The 20879-nt window shown below is 38.1% G+C and overlaps 1 protein-coding gene across 3 annotated transcripts in view; it reads right to left on the bottom strand.

Annotated features, from left to right (window-relative positions):
- Nucleotides 1-20879, bottom strand: part of grin2ba (glutamate receptor, ionotropic, N-methyl D-aspartate 2B, genome duplicate a) — a 133202-nt gene that overhangs the window by 8880 nt on the left and 103443 nt on the right. For all 3 annotated transcript variants that reach the window (XM_077618510.1, XM_077618511.1, XM_077618512.1), the window contains 6 exons: nt 16386-16539; nt 15181-15306; nt 12389-12618; nt 12146-12306; nt 10221-10408; nt 5922-6160 (listed from right to left, as the gene is read on the bottom strand). In XM_077618510.1, the coding sequence (XP_077474636.1) occupies nt 5922-6160; nt 10221-10408; nt 12146-12306; nt 12389-12618; nt 15181-15306; nt 16386-16539 (1098 nt within the window). The remainder of the gene's footprint in view (nt 1-5921; nt 6161-10220; nt 10409-12145; nt 12307-12388; nt 12619-15180; nt 15307-16385; nt 16540-20879) is intronic.

The raw sequence follows: 20879 nt of genomic DNA, 5'->3' as shown, positions 1-20879 counted from the left end.
TTTTATGCACGGTGTAGAGCCCACATGCTTTGACTGATTTACATCATTCCAACTTATTCCAAAAACTCATGCGAAGCATGTTCTTTTTGGATTTTGTCCCTAACATTCGTGGATGTGCTCAAACCATGATTTATTTTAAAATTTTGATACTACAAAAAGTTTTGATTGGGCCAAAAAGTTAACTTACTTGCGACAAGATTAGTGTCTAGAGCAAGTTTAAGTGAATTGGACATCATCAATAGCAGGCAATGAATTCATTTTGCTTCACTTTTTTTCCCACTTCCATCATTTCCTATTGATTTTTACGTGACCAGACATTTCGTCGACGGACAATTCGTCGCCGGACAGTTCGTCGCCAGACAGTTCGTCGACCGGACATTTCGTCGACCGACAATTCGTCGCCGGACACTTCGTCACCAGACAGTTATGATAACAGACAAACTTAGGGTTTCGTTAAGAGGGGAGAGATTTGTTTTAGTAGAAGAGGCAACTGACACTAATCTCGATTTATTGGCAAAAAGTATGCACTGGTTTTGCGACGCTACGTTCGATAGTGCACCTGACAACCATCAACTCTATACCAGTGCATACTTTTTGCCAATAAATTGAGATTAGTGTCAGTTGCCATTAAAATGATATCTTCCTCTTCAACTAAAACAAATCTCTCCCCTCTTAACGAAACCCTAAGTTCGTCTGTTATTATAACTGTCTGGCGACGAATTGTCCGGGAACCGATTTTTTAAGGACTTTCCAGCATGCTTCTTGTTTGTTTGTCAGGTCCTGCTGATTTTGGGGCATTTCAAGGTTACTTCCTGTTGGTTTTGGGGCATTTCAAGGTTCTCTATTAACTCATTGGGTTTGGGTTAGGGTTAACCCTACTGGGCCACTTCCGACCCGCAGGCTTGCATATTTGACATCCCTGCTGTAAACACTTTCTTTAGTTTGATGGAGAGGGATGGCAACGAATGAAGCCATGTTCATTCTCCTAGTTTAAATGAATTGGACCTCAGTCACCTTCAATGGCAGTCAATGATTAAAAAAAACCTTGGATTTTAGCAAGACAATTTACAACCCATACTTTAATCTCCGTACCGCCGTGAACCATCGCACACATGACCGCAAGGAAATATTAGTATAGCCAAGTATGTGAGAGCGTGTATTCACAAAAATGGTCAAGGTTAACACGGGATTGGGTATCTGTAAAAAGTTTAGTGTAATAGATATCACAGGCTTTGTAAAAAGTTTAGTGTAATAGATATCACAGGCTTTGTAGGCAGCAGGTGCTCTAACACAAAAATGTAACACGTTACAGCTGGACTTGAATCACCAGTAGCTGATTATTTAGGTGGGCTCGGCAAATAGCAATAACAGTGGCCTTTCTTTCTCTAGGGCAGGGGTGTCAAACCCAGTTTGGTTGGCGGGCCACATTCATGGTGACCAGATCTCATGTGGGCGCGACCATTTTAGATATAATATTTAGATTTTTTTTAATAAATGGATTAAAAGAACTGGATTAAAATCCCAGAATATTCAGTTTTTATAGATCTAAAACAAAGTTTATTTTAGCTTTTTTTTAAATATATTTTTAGATTTTACACAATTATTTTTGAACTAAAAACAGAAAAAAATCATTAAAAAATTACAATTATTGATTTAAAAGGGGAAAAATCAGGAAATTTAATATACATCTATACTCTTCATTTTAATTTGATCCTAAAACAGAAAGTCGACACTCATGATTTACTTTCCCGGGCCACACAAAATGATGCGGCGGGCCACATTTGGCCCCCGGGCCGTCACTTTGACACATGTGCTCTAGGGGATCATAGTAAAATCTATAAGTGATTAAGCCGGTACAGAGATGCAGGAAATCAACAAATAAGTAGCCGCTCCCTGTGTACAAGTGCATATAAAATGACGACAAGCCGCAGATCATAATTTGGTAGTGCCCGTCTGCTACTCTGGTGAATGAAAGTGACAAGGATAAGGGAAAAAAGGAGCAATTACAAGCCCTTAATATATTTATTGTTCCAAATTCACTAGGGGTCATTTAATCAATATGTTTTTAATTAATTTGCTGCAATGGTGCAGGTTGAGGCTGGAGGAACACACTAGCCGGCGGGAAAGAGCCAAGAAAGCTATCAAACTGCTCGAAAAGAGGGAAGACTAACCAACCATGAAGTCACGTGATTCCCACCAAGTGTGACAGATGACTCGTTTTTACACGCCGAAGCTCAAATGTTAATTGCTGCAATAACAATAAAGGTTATTGGATGGAGCTGTGAAATTAGAAAAGCAGCAGCAAAGACGAAAGAAGATAGGAAGGCAGGGGAACCAAAACGGTCAAGTAAATGGAAAGGAGACAAAAAGCTGTGACTCAAGCAGCTACAAAGATAATAAACTCTAATTTACACCGTTTCCATCAACTGTTTTCTTTTTTACTAGGAATGGCTCAATGAATTATTTTCCCCCTGAATATTTTTACATACTAGATTAGATGTTTCTGCATGTGGACATGCGACTTTCATTTATCTTGCCTCATTGCAGCAGAGATGGAGGTAATTTGTGTCAAACCAGAGCAATCAGGGAACGTTACACGAAACAAAATGGGTCTCCGATCATGTCTGCTCTCAAAGAAATTATTATATTGCAATCATAAAAAGAACTGTACTGAAAAAAAGAGGGAAATGAGATGTCACCTGCCATGTTAGCAGATTTTATGTACTGTCGAGTAAAAAATAATGCCAGATTTTTTCCAGAATGGTAGTAAAGTTAATGTTAACAACATTAGGTCCAGCTGTCCAATCTTAAGGGATTCAACACAAAAGCACATTTCACTAATTCTGCTCTGCAAATTAACTCAAATATCAGACGCATTTCTCCGCATTGATTGCGTCTCTCACGCATTTTACGCCAGTCTCACACCTATTTTCTCACGCCCGCAAATATTTCCCCCCCAAAAATTGGAGCCCACCGCAGCCAACTATGGGCAGCAGGTGGGGGGGGACACCCTGAATAGGTTCCCAGCCAATCACAGGGCACAAGTAGACATTCACACAACCATTCATACATAGGGACAATTTAGAGCACATGTGTCAAAGTGGCGGCCCAGGGGCCAAATCTGGCCCGCCGCATCATTTTGTGTGGCCCAGGAGAGTAAATCATGAGTGCAGACTTTCTGTTTTAGGATCAAATTAAAATGAAGAGTATAGATGTATATACAATTTCCTGATTTCCCCCTTTTAAATCAATAATTGTAATTTTTTAATCATTTTTTTTCAGTTTTTTTTTTAGTTCAAAAATAATTTTGTAAAATCTAAAAATATATAAAAAAGCTAAAATAAACTTTGTTTTAGCTCTATAAAAAACGGAATATTTAGGTCTTTTAATCCAGTTCTTTTAATCAATTTATTTAAAAAAAATCTAAATATTATATCTAAAATGGTCCGGCCCGCATGAAATCAAGTTGACGTTAATGTGGCCCGCGAACCAACCCGAGTTTGACACCCTTGATTTAGAGTGTTCACCCAACCTACCATGCATGTTTTTGGGATGTGGGAGGGATCAGAGTACCCATAGAAAACCCATGCATGCCCAGAGAGAATATGCAAACGCCACACAGAAAGCTGCCCCCCCCTATTTATGACATTTCTTTTAAAAATATATTTGAAATAATTTAAAATTTCTCATTTAATTTTTTTTGCTCTTCCACACACAATCTCACAGTAAAAAAATGTCATAGTTAAAAGTCCTGTCATTGGCTGCCAGTGACAGCTGTAAACGTCCAATCAGGGAGGTTTGAATGAACAAACATGCACTCGCTGCCACCCTCCCAGTTCAAATGGATTGGACATGTACTACTCCCAAACTGATTTAAATTCACAGCAGAATGAAGAAAAGAGCCACGTGATTGGACATCCATCATCGTCAATGACATTGAAAGGGTTCATTTAACCCTACAGTGGAAATTAGATAAAAGAATGCAGGATGTCTTTTCTACTGCTGCTCTCTCACGACATAAACGCGCGTGTGACCATAACAGCATATCAACCGAATGGAGGGAGCAGTCGCTTGTGGCCCCATGGCGTAAATTAGCCACGTGCGTTTTAGCCTGCGGTGCGTCACCTTCAGAGCCACGCGTAATGAATTACACCGGAGCTGTGTCAAAACAATTGGAATAAAAATCAAACGCCGAGGGACACTTTGCTCTCCTGGGATCTAGTCATGCAGCTTCAACAGTTGTGAGGCAGTTTTTTTTTCATGAGTGGTGTATTGATTTTGTCTGAATAGTTTGCAAATATTTACTCCACTGACAACACGGTGGTCTTTGTATCAAGACAAACGGGAAGCTTTTGATATCTACATGAGTTAAAAAAATCTTCTGCTGTGAATTTCACTTTGTTTGTCACTAGCAAACATCTGGGAAGGATGGCAGCCATAGAGTTCATTGAATTAAAATAAAACGTTTTTTTTTCCAATGTAGAATAGTGACGTTACATGCAAATGTTGCGAAACGAGCCACTATTAGTACTCTAGTTTGATTTTAACCAATGTCAATAAAAATATATGTTTTATTTGCAGCGTTTTGTGCATTGTTGGACAACTCGGGTCTTTTGAATCTCATCTCATTTTCTCAGTGGTGTCCCGGCAGGGCCTTCAAGGCCTTCTCTGCTGGCCTAAGAAATATCTGAATCACAGACTGATGTTAATTATATTTTGTCCATAAAAACTTATTAAATAATTACAAATTGTCTGTTAGCTTCCTTTTATTGCTTTTCCCCGTGGTTGCACTGCTTCCAGATGTGTGTTTTCATATTGAAGCATTTAACCAACCACATTTCAGCCATTATTTGTTGCCAGGGTCAGAAATCTGCCTTCACAATCAGTTCTGCAGGCTCTGCTGTATTAAAGAAGCGTTGATAAGAATGTTGCTTTAACCAATCAGAATTCGATTTGGTGACACCAAGGCCTTCCCGCAGGCGTAGGGATATGTCATTGCCTTCTCACAGGCGTAGTGATACGTCATCGCTTTCACCAACTATGATTGGCTAGTGATAGAGTGGACGAGCCAGAGCTAACAAACTGTATCTGGAGCGAGCTGCACAAGCAAATATATTGTTGTGTTGATTTAATAGCGGTTTTGTCAACCCGCAATGGCTGAAGGAGAAGAAATTGATTTGTTTGCAGATTTTCTGTGAAAGCCATTTTCAAGATGGACTTTTCAAGAAAAAAAGCTGGACATCATTAAGAAAGGTCGGACAACTCCAAAGCAAGCAAGCCTGTCACAACCGGGAACGAACATTTTCAGCACTAAATCGAATAAAAACGTATGCCAGAAATACGACAGGACAGGCTAGACTTTCAGCATTAGCTTCGATGGCGATAGAAAAGGAGGAAAGAAAGGAGGATGGATATTGTGTACAGTTAAAAAGGATTATTGGTGAGTAAAATATGGCTTTATTCCTAAATAATATTTCAATTGTATGAGGTTATTATTGAAGATTTTTTATGTGTCGCAACTGTAGCTGCAGTAGAGGTTTTATAGCCATAAAATAGTTTTCAAGGGTTGGATTGATTCCGATAGCTGAAGGCGTCACTAGAAAATTCACGGACCGCCACTGCATTTTCTGAACCGCTTTATCCTCATTAGGGTTGCGGGGGTGCTGGAGCCAATCTCAGCTGTCACCGGGCCAGAGTCGCCTGAATCGGTGGTCTTTTGAATGGCATTTGCAAATCATAGATAATAAGGAGATACACTTTTACACTTTGTCTTAGATCTCAAGTACTATTAAAATGATTAAGAATGCGGGGGGAAAAAGTGATCTTTTGCGCCCTGAAAAACTTTGTAGAGATAGATCATTGTTCTGCTGTGCTGTAGGACACAGTTCCTGAAAACTTGAAACAAAAATGAAGAATCTCACCCTACTGATGGAAAAGACAAAGCCAGGACGACCAGAGCAGACACCCATGAAGCAGAAACGCAGCTGCCAGTAGAACCAGTGTTCGCAGATGAACGTGATGAGCGACAGAGCCATGGCGGCGCCCAGCATGTAGAAGACTCCCGCCATGTTGTCCACATCCAGTTGGCTGGACATCACTTCATTCTTCTCGTGGTGGCAGATCCCTGTCAGCCACAGGGATTCCAGCTCCTCCATTTCACCTGAATTATAAAATGAAGAAAATAAATAAGGGATGATGAGGACCAGACAATGCAGCTCAAGTTGAAAGATCAGTTATAATAAAAAGCTCAAGATCAAACAATCAGCTTGGGCCACGGTGATGACAAAGAAGTGTTTTATAATTCAAGAAGGACTGTGTATTTCTTTTTTTTTTTAATGGGAAGCAGAAGGGATGTGATGCAACATTGTGATGCCTGTTAGACGACACCAGGAAAGGAGAGAATGATGCAACAGTAGAAGATAACAGGAATATTTGGGGGTCGGAACTGATGCGAATATTCCCACCCGGATTTTCATTCAAAACTTTCTGGATGGGTTTTTCCACATTAAATAGAAAACAATGGTTTTTTTTGCTTTAAAGAGAATTGGGATATTGCAGAGGTGAAGAGGTTAGAAAACATTTTTAGTTAAATTCAATATTATTCAAAGGTAGACACATTTAGAGTTAAGTTTAACGTTTATTTGATATATTTTTTGTAACTGTGAAATGTCAATACATGCCTCCGTATGTCCTGATAATTACAACATAAGCATCAAACATTCAATGACTATGATTTTTATTATTTCACCCACACCTAATTACCACATTCAAAACCGTGGCTAACAATTTTTCTATAAATTCCAAATAAACGATCTTGACACTCTATTTTTAATATGCAATTATTTGCGATATGGCTATTTTCAAAATAATCATACAAGTTTGATGGAATAATGTTACTTTGTCAGACATACACGTGAAATGGGATTTGTATTATTAACTAACGCGTATAGCTATCTTGTATTTATGAATTACTTGCTACATGATAACAACATGGAGACGTAATAACTTTAAGATGTTGTTTAAGGAGATTACAATAAACAACTAAAGAGCTTCGGTGGAAAATAACAGTGGGGATTGATATCCAGAAGAACTAATACTATAAAAAAATGACTTTTAATAAAAGTAATTGTGTTACAGAAAAGACTAAGACCATATTTTTACATAAATGGGTAATATTGATAAAGTTTCAGTCAATTTGTCCATTGCATTGCACGTCTATTGCCATCAATTAGTTAAATAGCATGTAACTGTTAACGGTCATACAAGTAAAATGTGTTGCAGAAATGGTCTTATGTGCTCTTTTACTTTAGACTGATGGGTTCACATCAAATAGTGTGATAGCAAAAATAAGTTAGCAAAAATAAATTTGATTGGCTTTTAAGAGTTAACAATTTTTAGAAACCAGACACAATTCATCATAATACTGACATCATTTTAGTCAGGCTTTTATCAAGCTGGACTACCTTGCAGTCTTCAACAATGTGACCTTTTTCTAGATCAACAATAAGAAGGGAAGGAAGTGGCAATGTCATTTTGGGAAAAGAAAAAAAAAAACTAAATTGCAACAGGCGTGGCTGAGTCGTTCTTCTCATTTAATACAAACAACCAAACAGAAATAAAACAAGCCATCTCACATTAAAAGAGATGACCCATATTCTCTCACACATACATCCACAAACCTGGTAACACATGGACGCGCAGGGTCGAAATACACCAGGAGCTATGCTGGCAAACCTAAAAGTGGGACACACGATAGCCGGTCCTAGAGGGTCTATAGCACATGAGTCAAAATGGCGGCCCGGGGGCCAAATCTGGCCCGCCGCATCATTTTGTGTGGCCCGGGAAAGTAAATCGTGAGTGCCGACTTTCTGTTTTAGGATCAAATTAAAATGAAGAGTATAGATGTATATTAAATTTCCTGATTTTTCCCCCCTTTAAATCAATAATTGTAATTTTTTAATCAATTTTTTCTGTGTTTTTAGTTCAAAAATCATTTTGTAAAATCTAAAAATATAAAAAAAGCTAAAATAAATATTGTTTTAGATCTATAAAAAACTTAATATTCAGGGCTTTTAATCCAGTTCTTTTAATTTATTTTAAAAAATCTAAATATTATATCTAAAATGGTCCGGCCCACATGAAATCGAGTTGACGTTAACGTGGCCCGCGAACCAACCCGAGTCTAACACCCCTGGTCTATAGTTTAGAATCCAGCATGAACATGGTGGATTGTTTTTGAAATTTTGAAATATTATTTTGTTGAAAAGTGAAACAAAATGACTTAAGTCATTATAAAAGAGAGAGTTCTCATTTTTGGGCAGATACTTGTTTTAGGGATATTTTTTATGATACACTTTCACTCTCTCATTTAATGTCATTTGTTTTAATAAATTAGTGGTGTGGGTATTACATAAAGTGTTTAACTGCCTTGTGACTTTTTATCTACCCTGGATATTTCTCTGCCAGTTGCAGTAGGCAAATGCGATTGGCATGAAGACACAATTGATTAACAACTCTTGGCATGAAATCTAGCGCCCCCTTTTCCCTTTTAATTTCTCTTGGGGAAAAAAAAAGGACATTCGTAAAATGTCTTTTGATGATGATCTTAGAAAGGTGGCCATTTCAAACGTAAAGACACGAGTCTTGATTATAGATGTACATCTATAATCATTTGAATTTGATCCTAAAACAGAAAGTTGGCACTCATGATTTACTTTCTCGGGCTGCACAAAATGATGCAGCGGGCCAGATTTGGCCCCCGGGCCGCCACTTTGACACCTGTGATCAAAAGTAATATATTAAGCGATTTTGAGGCCATTTGTTTCTCAATTGCACAATTACAATTCTTTCTTTTTCTGGCCATGACGCACCCTTCCCCCATATTTGAGAACATTGCGAGTCGTAGTCTTTGAATAAACCCTAACAGACAAATTGTTATGAATTATAGTGTGATATGTATCATAAAAGTTGTCAAAGGAAGCAATCCAAATATTACTGTGGCCTGTGTTCACCGCATACACAAAAACAACGCAGACAAATGTCTATAAATCCAATGTAACCCTGGAGTTTTGCTGGCAGGATGCAATAAATCTGAAGCAGACTTTTGATGTGAGATGCTACAGCTCTGATCACAAAGCGCTAACACTATCTCACATTTGAAACATTTAGCGAGAATTGGCTTTCAGTCATTCCAAGGTGTTAGGAGGTTTAATTTCCCTCAAGGGTTGTCTGAATCCATCCTTACAGAGAAACCACCCTGCCATGATCGTCTTATTCGAAAAGTCAAACTGAGCCGGCCTTTCAATAAATCATTCCTAGAACAGTTGTTCCTTGCGAACAATGTGCTCCCTTAACTTATGAAGTAAAGTAGTACCTCGACTTGGGAAATTAATTCATGCCAGAAGTGTTTTCGTAACCTGAATTTTCACAAGTAAACACATTTTACATGTCAATTCTCTTATTCGTTCCACGGTCTTCAATATATTCCCAACTAAATCCTTTAAAAATGATTAAAGTGTAGCAATTTTGTATGAAAGATGTGCCTAAAAGTAAAAGGAAATTTTTCATTAAAGCATTATAATGGTTTCTGCTCTGTTTCTTTGTGATATCACTCAATTGCATGCCATTATCATATTCTTTTATCATCTCCTCTTTTAATTCTATTGATAACACAGACCGCTTTTTCTTTTCACTCGCCATTGGACTCACTTTCCTGGGCCCTTAGGATGAATAAAGTGGAATTGAGCTCACTTGAAAAACAACTCTGCCCTTTACGTATGTTGGAAATGGTGTGTGCTGGGAGATCAACTCTAGTGAATTACAACAATTAAAAAATAAAACATTAAAATTATATATACATACATACATATATATGCATACATACATACAAAAATGTGTATACATTTTTGGGGAATTTTCATATATATATATAAATTACAAGAAAGTGTATACAATTTTTGGGGCACAAATTACGGGTGCGTGTTATCCTCGAATAAATATGGTACGGAGGATGCCAGGAATGTATTGACGTTTTGGGGGATGGTGTAATTTTTGAGAATTTTCATTCCGTAAATTGATTTTTTTTTCCGCATCCAGAGGCAAAATGTTCCCATTGAGGCGTTTCGTAACCTGAATATTTCTTATGACGAATTATTTGCAAGTAGAGGCACCGCTTAGCCTGCTAAGTGCATTAAACTGTAGACAGAAAACAGAAGACTCACCGTCTCCAAAGAGCTGCAGGATTGCCAAGTCCACGTGTCTCTTCCAGATCGACTCCTTTTGAATGGCGATGCCATAACCGGTGGTGGCGAAGATGTAGCCGCTGCCGATGGTCACCAGCTTGCAGCCCTCATCCCTGCCAGCCATGTAATTTAGCACGGCGGCGTCATAAATGAAAGCGTCTAGTTTGCTAATGAAAAAGAAGGGCCGGCAGAGAGATAGGTAACACTTAATTAGGACCTAGAAGCAAGACATTCACAGCTACAACATTCCAATTAACCTGCTAAATAGCACTAAGCTGCTGATAAGTGTAATAGACTTCCAGGTTTGAGGTGCCACACAATTTAGTGAAGGGAAATTAAAAAAAAAGAAAAAAGGCTGAGGATGGAAATTTCGTCATATGCCTACGAATGTCAACGTACATTCAGCCACGTGATTGGTAGTGTTGCACCAATACAATTTTGTGGCTCCCGATACCTGTGTGGTATCAGCTAAAATTGTACCAATATTGACTACTGTATTGATTTTTTCTTTTAATAAAAAAAATACTGCATACTCATTTGACTGTAAAGTAAACGCTATCATTGCTTGCTCAGACACTAATTGTCTGCTATTGACGGTGCTAGACAGTCAATCCATTGTGATTGGTTGGCGATCATCCTGAACTGGTCGCCATCCAATCACAATGGATGTAGTAGCGAATACCGCACGGTAAAATTCTTTGTGTGTATTGGTAAAGCTTGTTGTAATAAACATACCAAAGATTCAAATCATGTTGACAGTGCCAATCAAAATTGAGCTTGAAAGCTTTCTATAATTAGAAATGTGGCTTTTGGATTATCAACTTTTGCAGATGCACTGAGTGCCTAAGAAATATCTGAATCACAGACTGATGTTAATTATATTTTGTCCATGAATACTTAGTAAATAATTACAAATTGTCTGTTAGCTTCCTTTCACTGCTTTTCCCACTGGTTGCACTGCTTCCAGATGTTTTCATATTGAAGCATTTAACCAATCACATTTCAGCAATTATTTGTTGCCAGGGTCAGAAATCTGCCTCAAGGCCTTCACAATCAGTTCTGCAGGCTCTGCTGCATTAGACAAGCGTCGATTAGACTGTTGCTTTAACCAATCAGAATTCGATTTGGTGACACCAAGGCCTTCTCGCAGGCGTAGGGATACGTCATTGCCTTCTTGCAGGCGTAGGGATACGTCATCGCTTTCACCAACTGTGATTGGCTAGTGATAGAGTGGACTAGTGAGAGCTACCAAACTGTATCTGGAGCGAGCTGCACAAGCATATATATTGTTGTGTTGATATAATAGCGATTTTTTTCAACCCACAATGGCTGGAGGAGAAGAAATGGATTTGTTTGCAGATTTACTGTCAAAGCCATTTTCAAGATGGACTTTTCAAGAAAAAAAGCTGGAAATCATTAAGAATGGTCGGACAACTCCAAAGCAAGCAAGCCTGTCACAACCGGGAACTAACATTTTCAGCACTAAATAGAATAAAAACGTTTGCCAGAAATACGACAGGATAGGCTCGACTTTCAGCATTAGCTTCGATGGTGATAGAAAAGAAGGAGGAAAAAAAGGAGGATGGATATTGTGTACAGGTAAAAATGATTTTTGGTGAGTAAAATATGGCTATATTCCTAAATAATATTTCAATTGTATGAGGTTATTATTGATGAATTTTTTTAATGTGTTGCAAGCTGTAGCTGCAGTAGAGGTTTTATAGCCATAAATTAGTTTTTGAGGGTTGGATTGATTCGCTGAAGGCATCGCTAGGAAATTCACGGACCGCCGCTGCAACTGACAAATTATAAAGGAAACCATATTGTATTCAAAAATACAATGAAAAGCACTTGAGTTTTTGGATGATTTAAAAAACACAACTTGATATTGTACAAATCCTCACCCAGCCTTGAGACTTGCCAAAGCCTCGTTGACATTTCTCTGGTGAAACTTGGTCATGTAGGAGTGCATCTCTTGATAGTTGTTCCTTATGTTCCTCTCTGTACTCCCATTGGGTACCGTGCCAAACCGAAAGGGAGGCGAAAAGTCGTTGGGGTTTTGGAACTGAAGGATTGAGAACATTTGTTTGTAAATAAATGAATACAACTGAGGTTGCATACGCAGATAAAGATGCAGATCACCTTACCTTTTTGTCAGAGAGTCCTGTCACCTGGTCCACATATTCCTCCTGGATCATGAAGGCTGCCAGGTTGGCAGTGTAGGAGGCCAAGAAGATGACAGCAAAGAAGGCCCAAACTGACACCATGATCTTACTAGTGGTACCTTTGGGGTTCTGCACTGGTACAGAGTTGTTGAAGACTAGACCCCACAATAACCAGATGGCTTTGCCAATGGTGAAGGATGGACCGTGTGGCTCTGTAGACAATACATTTATGTTTAACAATTAGTAGTTCTTTCAATAGAAATGCTTCTTAATGTAGTAATATTGTTTTAGTTGAGTGATGTTTAATAAAGGAATGTGGTTTTAAAATCAGCAAACATTCGGCTCTTAAATGAAACTAGAAAAAGTGGGGTTGGACAAATGGTTGGTACAAGTATTGGTAAACTGTCCAATTAACTCGTGCTGTGCCATTGAAAATGATAGATGTACAATTACATGCTGTTTTTACCATTTTGCTGTGAAATTTGTTTGTCAAATCCATTTGTAACTGGGAGATTTGAAAGTTCGTTCATTTAGCTTAAGAATTTTCCAATATATTCTTTAAATGCTAACTGGTTTCTCATGCAACTGCTGCTCTAAGAATTGCTGTATCTACCACTATCTATACTATTTTGTGTTATGTTAAAAATGACCATATCTTGGCTATGATGAATAAACTATTTAATTAGTACTGAAACATGAACTCTGAGTTTCGAGGCTGTATGCGTACACTCAATTTGGGGTGAAAAGGTAGGTGGATTTTTATGTCCAAGTGTGTAAGTATAAAAAAGGAGGTCTCCAAGAGGAGAAAAGCAGTTTATTTGTTGGCTGCAATTGACGTCCAATTCATTCGGACTGGGAGGAGCCAATTAATTGGCTGTCTATTGTTGTCAATGGGAGGAATGGAAAAGGAGTCAGGGGGGAAATGTCCCATATATAGGCACATGAGGTGGCTTTGTGGCTGGAAAGATCCGCCCGCCTCAGAAGTAGCCCCTTTGCTGTCACCGCCAACTTGATTTTAGGCAGTATGGAAATGTATGCAAATAACTTGCAAATGCACTGCGTGGAAGTAAAAGCACTGACACTGTGTTGAAAGCAGAGCACAGAACACCTGTAAATGATGAAAAGGGCAGCGTGAAGTAGGAGGAAGAGGAGGGGGATGAAATAAGCAAGGACGCCTGATTTCCATGTGGAGGCGGCCTACAGTCTATTTTTTATTTTTTATTTTTGCATGTCTGCAGCTCTTAATGCAGAATAATATATCAGATAGCAACACACAATGAAAGGAATAATGTGTTATTCCAATCACGGGTAAATCTATGTAGACGTGGAACAATCTTTTTTTTTTGTAGAGAAGTTAGTTTTTTAATTCAGTGTACAGTGTAAAACTTAAAAATATATTTTAAGAAGCACCAATATGCCCCAGCACACTAACACTAACTTCCCTTTACTGGCTAAGTCGGAACGCAGAAGAGTTTTTAATCCTCAACCTCAGAAATGTGAGGATGAAAAAGGAATCTGTCCAGTTTTACACAGAAAAAACAATATTTTCAACTGAACAAAATCTTTAACAAGACATTAAAATGGTGTTTGAAACACATCTTGTCTGTAAATCATTTTGTCACATTTACTAGTTTTGTGTCTCGATATGTTCTTAAATTCAACGAGCATGGAGTCTGGAACAATTAATTGGGCCTGGTTCTGCTCTTAAAATGAAACCACATAAATTTGGAGCAATAAGTCCACACTGCCGTCAACTTATAATATTTAATATTTGTTTTCCCACAATGCACAGAGACAATTGTTGCACTTGAATATTGCTGTGTCCCCTCTTTACATGTGTTGGTGCTCCAAGTGTGTTAGATCATACTTGTAAATGCTTCAACGTATTTTCCGGACTATAAGTCTCACTTTTTTTACCCATATTTAGACTGGTTCTGGTACTGGTGCAAATTATTTGATATTATTTTTCTCCCTCTAATTTCATAGTCGGGGGAGCTATGCACAAGTAAAACTGAAGATTTCATCATATGCAGTTTCTGGGTATGATGACAATTAGGCTTTTTGTCGAGTCAATGATGATGACAAAGCCTATGTCCGATTATTATTATTGGCAGTAATTTGGGGTGAGACAGAGTTTGTTATTTTGTGTTATTTAGGCCATGATTACCTGAAAAACTATTCATGTTACATTAACATACACACATTAACCCCACAAATTATGACATATACTACGTCAATGCGACTTATGTAATTGTTTTTCCTTATCCTTTTTTCGGCCAATGCGATTCATTGTGGGAAAAATACAGCATTTGAACCCAGCATTCCACATTATACAGTAGCATAAAACTTGTGCACTTTCATTAAATATTTTCGACATTTTAGTGTTTATTGAATGCTTGAGTCTCTCTTGCTTTATGTGTCAGTTTTATAACAGTTTTCAAGTGAGGGAATTGTGCCTCTTAACAGGAGTCGGACTATCCAAGTGAGAAAGTGAGAACAAGCCCTGGGGAATATTTCCTTCTATGCTTTATTAAATTTTGAGCAATAAATGAGGGTTAACTGTACAGTTCCTATTGGATCAATTGGCTTTTTAAAAAGTATTTTGGAGGTGTTGTAAAGAGAACTGTTGGCTGAGTGTGGCAAATTCCCCAAAAGTTGCATTCAAATGCTCTCTGTGACCATTTCTCATCACTCCATATGGTATAAACCAGCACGTCTCTACTTTGTTTTTGCGTCCACTTGTGCGCAGTGTGCGTTGAGCGGCGGACCCTCACCTCTGCCGTCAGCCAGACAGCGGTTGTAGCCTACGGGGCTGAGGTACTCAAAAATGAACACGGCAAATGCTGACACCAGCAACAGCATCACGAACATCATCACCCACACATCCGCACTGAAGGGCTCTGGAGGGCAAACCAGGAAAAAAAGAGAGGGGCGGTTGGGGGTGGGGGATGAAGGCCGACGAGTGAGAGGGAGGCAGTGTTGGGCCAAAGTGAAATGGAGAGGAAAATTTAAACAAAAAAAAAAATGTATCAAATAAATAAATAAAATTAAATACAAAATAAAAATAAAATTAAATACAAAATAAAAATAAAATTAAATACAAAATAAAAATAAAATTAAATACAAAATAAAAATAAAATTAAATACAAAATAAAAATAAAATTAAATAAAAAAATAAAAAAATAACAAAATTAAATAAAAAAAATAAAAAAATAAAAAATAAAAACAAAACAAATCAGTGAAACGAGGTCATTTGGGAGGCAAAAATAAAATGGATACAGGTGATGTTGGGAATGAAGGGGAAACAGTAAAAGCATGGGAGCAAACGGAAAATGAAGGAAGTGTGAAAATATGGTGTGCCAGAGGTTGAGTTGGAGAAATGGAGTTGAGTGGGAAGGAAGTGGGAGTACAAAAAAATGTATATATTAATACAATGTGTATTATAAGTACATACAATTCAGTGAATGCATTGTCATGTAACTTTACAACTCTTAAGATGAGGGAATGCCTTTTAACTCCCAAATACTCTTGTGGCTCCAAAATGTTGTTACACATCTATTTCCCTTTGTAAAGGTAAATGACTATTTATGTGCAGTTAAGGAGGGTTTTCTACAGTATGTCTACATTCATAAGACAAACTCAGAAGAGTTGCGTTAAGATATATAATTTAACATCATTCTGCATTGTTTTTATTTTTATGCAAAAATGAAAATCCACATTTTGACTCATTGGTTAACATTGGCGGACCTCTAGTTGTGTTAAATCAATCTGAATTTACAAGAAAAGGATAAAAAAAGAGCCACGTGATTAGACAACTACCATCGTCATTGATAGTAACAACTATGACATGAATTTGTAGTAGAAATTGAAATGACATTTTTAGAATTACTATGAAATACAGAACAATATACAGATTAACTTCCATAGAAAGTCCAAAGACTGGGCTGTTTAAATGTTGTTAAAAAATAATTTTGCTCACCTAAGAAGGCAGAGGGTGAAACGGTGCCGTTGCTACGGGAGACCATGACACTGATGCCCGTCTCGATGAAGGGGACAGAGAAGTCGATGACCTCTGACCTCTCCTCATTGATGGTCAAGGAGCCAACGGCCATGTGGGCATTCTTTAACACCACCTGGACCACATGAGCAATTAATTAAGTTGGCCTGGGTGATAAATCGTTTTATATATGAAGTTGTTGCTTTTTTATTTTTAAGTCAAATGAGTCAAAAAATTCAAAGATTATACTTAATTATATTTTGTTATTGGGGGTCGACAGTACAAATAGGGGGAGAGTAAAAGATATGCTTTGCTATTTTGTAACTTTTTTCTTTAAAAACATCATAGGTGCTTTCTGATTCATTTCAGAAAGTTTCGATTTTTGACTGTAAAAGCTTGTTTTAATGTTATTGATGGCATCAGACATGGAATTTGTTTTGCAATTGAGGAACAAATGAAGGAACATTTTGCATTTTCAACAGCAGCCACTGAGTTCAATGCTTGCCTTATAAGTGGTAAACTTGTTTTGAGCTTCTCTTTTTTGTCCAAAAAATTGTTGATTTGTAATTTTATTTCTATTTTTTTACCATTTTGTCTACATCAAATATTAGGCATCCATTTAACAGTGAACCTCTTTATCCATCCACTTAGTAGCAATGAAGCAATTGGATTTTTACTGCATGACCTTTTTAATTTTATTCATGACATTTATCAATTCCTTTTATGTAGTTCCATTCTCAAGGTTCACATTTTATGCAAGACAAGTAACTACTTTGTTTTCCAGATTGGACTCTCCTGAGGTTATATATCAAGGTGTCCTGAAGGACTCTGCTCTATTGTTTAGTCTCGAATTAACTGCCCACTCATTCCATAACCTTTATTGAGCCAAGCCACATACTGTATTTTCACGACTATAAGGCGCACTTAAAAGTCTTACATTTTCTCCAAAATAGACAGGGCGCCTTATAATCCAGTGTGCTTTATATATGGAAAAAAAATTAAAATGTGTCCTTTATTGAGGGTGCGCCTTATAATGTGGTGCGCCTTATAGTCGTGAAAATACGGTACATTACATTGGTAAAAGTATTTGCTCACCTGTATATAATATTTGCTCCTTACAAAAAAAAGACACCAGTGACTGAGCATGAGAGATTATGATAATATTCCATATTTTCTAGATTTGCAGATGATATATTTTTTTCCTTTAGACCCAACAATCACTGTATTAAGACCCGTCTAGACTATGATCATTTTGCACTGATATTTAGCACCCAGGTGAAGCAAGTCCATTTCTGTGAGGTAAAAAAAAGCACTTTCCTATGTAGGCAATAACAGGTTTAGTTGGTAGACAATGAAAGTAACAGAAGCATGGCGCCTGTCACCTCCAAGAATGAAGAACAGATGCATGTACTCTCACAACATTACGCACATCTGCACAAACAAACAACGAGTGCGATCATAGAAGTCTAGCAAATAAATTCTGGATCTAACAATTGTTTGTTATAGTAGAGATTTTTAATCACATTTCAGAAAAATCTCCAGATACCAAATTTTTGGTGCATCTCTGTGTGATTGTGATTGGAAGTTGTAATGACGAAAAATGCCAGTGCATCTTGTCTGACCCTCTAAAATGCAGTAGCTAAATAGACACCAGTAGAAACAGTAAAATATGATGCAAAAGTGGACATTTATAAATCCTCAAATGAGTTCCTCACTGCCAGTGCCATTCAAAACTGAAGATGAATTCTGGATACAATTTTTCTTGGCTTTTAATAGATTGTGGGGCAGTATGTGTATGTATATATGTAATTAACAAATGCAGTAGGCAAATATGGCCTCTTCCTGCCCACCAGGGGAGGGGAAAAAGGAAAGTGGGTTATCGTAGCTGATAATTTCTGCTCAAAATATGCATCCTAGCAACTCTACTATGTTTACCTGCCCCGAACACGCTGTATATTTACCCTCTAATTTGGGCTAAAGTGCACAAGACTGTCGAGTTACCAAAGTGTGCATGAATTAAAGCTCCAGCGTCTGAGAGTCTGTGTGCTTGTGCATTAGCGTTTCATGAAGGGATGGCGGTGAACTTTTGTTCCCTACTTGTGAATCGGATGAAGATGCAATAGCTAGATTATGCTGCATCTAACGACCATCCTGGTTGTCAGTGTCTGCATACGTACTTCCATTCTTATCAGTTAGGAAGGAAGCGTCAACGTGTTGGTTCACCTCTGCGGCCGTGTTAGTAACTAAATGAGCAAAACGTCTACACGGGGGTGAAAGTAAGCCTGTGCATCGTTGTACTCGTTTCCTCACTCTACATTTGCGTTCTCCATCTCCCTCCCACGACATGTTCTCTCCGAGTTATGAAAGTGACCCACGTAGGCGTTATTGAGAATAAGTGAGCGAGCAAGGATCTGAGTTTGTGTGAGGTTCTCATCTCATTTGTGTTTGTGTGTGTATGTGTAGGGGGGGTGTATTGCGGTCATAAAAGTGTCTTAAAACACTATACATATTGTTGTTAGTAGGGCTGAGCAAGAAACTAGCAGGGATTGAACCCTCGAGCTTAGCGCTGTGAGGCGGACGCGCTAAACACCTGACAATTAGTATATCAAATTCATTCTGTTTATGGGAAGGGTCAGGGTTAAAAAAAATTACATGTTGAACAAAATTAACATGAATCAAATGTTAAACCGTCATCTTAAATATCTCCCTATTTGTGGTGTCAGCCCCCAAATCCAAAGTAATAACTGTCCATAGAAATAATGCTAATCAAACTGGTGGCTAGAAATTCCTTTTCAGCAAAAAACAAGAAAACAAACTCAAATCCAATTCATCAATTGGATTTATCCCGTAGGTCTAATGGTCAGTCAGATTCTGGATCAGGGGTCGGGAACCTTTTTGACGGAGAGAGCCATAAAAAAATTCATATTTGTAAATGTTGCTCCTTCAGAGCCATACTTAAAAGTTAAAATTCACTAAAATCTGTGCTATTTGTAGTAATATCCCCGTTTTTGAAGTACAAACGTTCTCTGAGATCTTTTGACAACGTTGTCGCGCTGTAGCTAATCAATGGGAATATGCATGCAGAAGAATGTAATGGAAAAACAAATGTTTAAAGCCGCACTAAAGGTAGTATCGGCGCCACAATGATCAACGTAACGCTCCTATTGATGTATTCAGGACTGAGCTCTGTCAACAGCAGTTCCCATATTTTACTTCACAGTTTAGAGAGCCATATGCACCTATCAAAAGAGCCACATATGGCCCCCGAGCCATAGGTTCCCTACCCCTGTTCTAAATCAAGGGTGTCAGACTCGGGTTGGTTCGCGGGCCGCTTTAACGTCAACTTGATCTCACGTGGGCCGGACCATTTTAGATATAATATTTAGATTTTTTTTTAATAAATGGATCAAAAGAACTGGATTAAAAGCCCTGAATATTCATTTTTTTATAGATCTAAAACAATGTTTATTTTAGTTTTTTTATATATATTTTTTTAGATTTTGCAAAATGATTTTTGAACTAAAACACAGAAAAAAATGGATTAAAAAATTACAATTATTGATTTAAAAGGGGGGAAATCAGGAAATACATCTATACTCTTCATTTTAATTTGATCCTAAAACAGAAAGTCGGCACTCATTATTTACTTTCTCGGGCCACACAAAATGATGCGGCGGGCCAGATTTGGCCCCCGGGCCGCCACTTTGACACGTGTTCTAGATGAACCGTATGAATGGCAATGTACGGTAAACTCTGACACTTGCTGCAGTAAACAAAAACTTAACTAAATGTAGAAGCAATTACACAATTACACAACTGTCCATTTTGATCTATTGCCTTTTGAAGCTGTGACAAATTGTCTAAAAGGCCTTAAGTGATCTCTCTGTTCAAGAGTGTGCCGAGACACGTCCTCCAGTGGGAGCGTGTGTGGGCCTCAGCATCACTCCAGATCTTAGTCCATTAAAAGTTTGCGATTTACTGTCATTTTGGCTGTTTTCCAACAAAAGGAGGACACAGACAGCCTCTATTAGACAGAGGAGGATACAGCAGTTGTGTTTGCGGTGAATGGATGTCAGAAAATGACTGCAAGAGGCAAACTAACTGACACTAGTGCAATAATCGGTCTGTATCCATCTGCACCGTTTCCTTTATTCTGTGTTGCTCACCTGCATGTGTGCGTGAGCAAGAGAGTGCTTGACAAATGCCCCCTCCCCACTAATGATCATTCATCTGTGGGTGCGAGGGGGAGACAGCACATTATGACGCTTTTAGCAAGGGTGATAGAGTTTATTACAGGTGACCACACTTATAGCTCAGAGCGCACTAACGCGACTAGCTGGCCCAGCAGGGTAATGTAAATGGCTTTATATAATAGATGTAATGGGTCGGTTTAATACAAATTGAATAGCGCGTCATGGTTCCTGTGACTTGAGAGGGGGGGGATGGAGACTTCACTGTTCTAAGAGGTGGACAGAG

Source organism: Stigmatopora argus, chromosome 14 (assembly GCF_051989625.1).
Source record: "Stigmatopora argus isolate UIUO_Sarg chromosome 14, RoL_Sarg_1.0, whole genome shotgun sequence".
Taxonomy (NCBI): Eukaryota; Metazoa; Chordata; class Actinopteri; order Syngnathiformes; family Syngnathidae; genus Stigmatopora; species Stigmatopora argus.
Note: the sequence above shows the minus strand (reverse complement) of the source record. Positions and strands in the feature narration are given on the sequence as shown.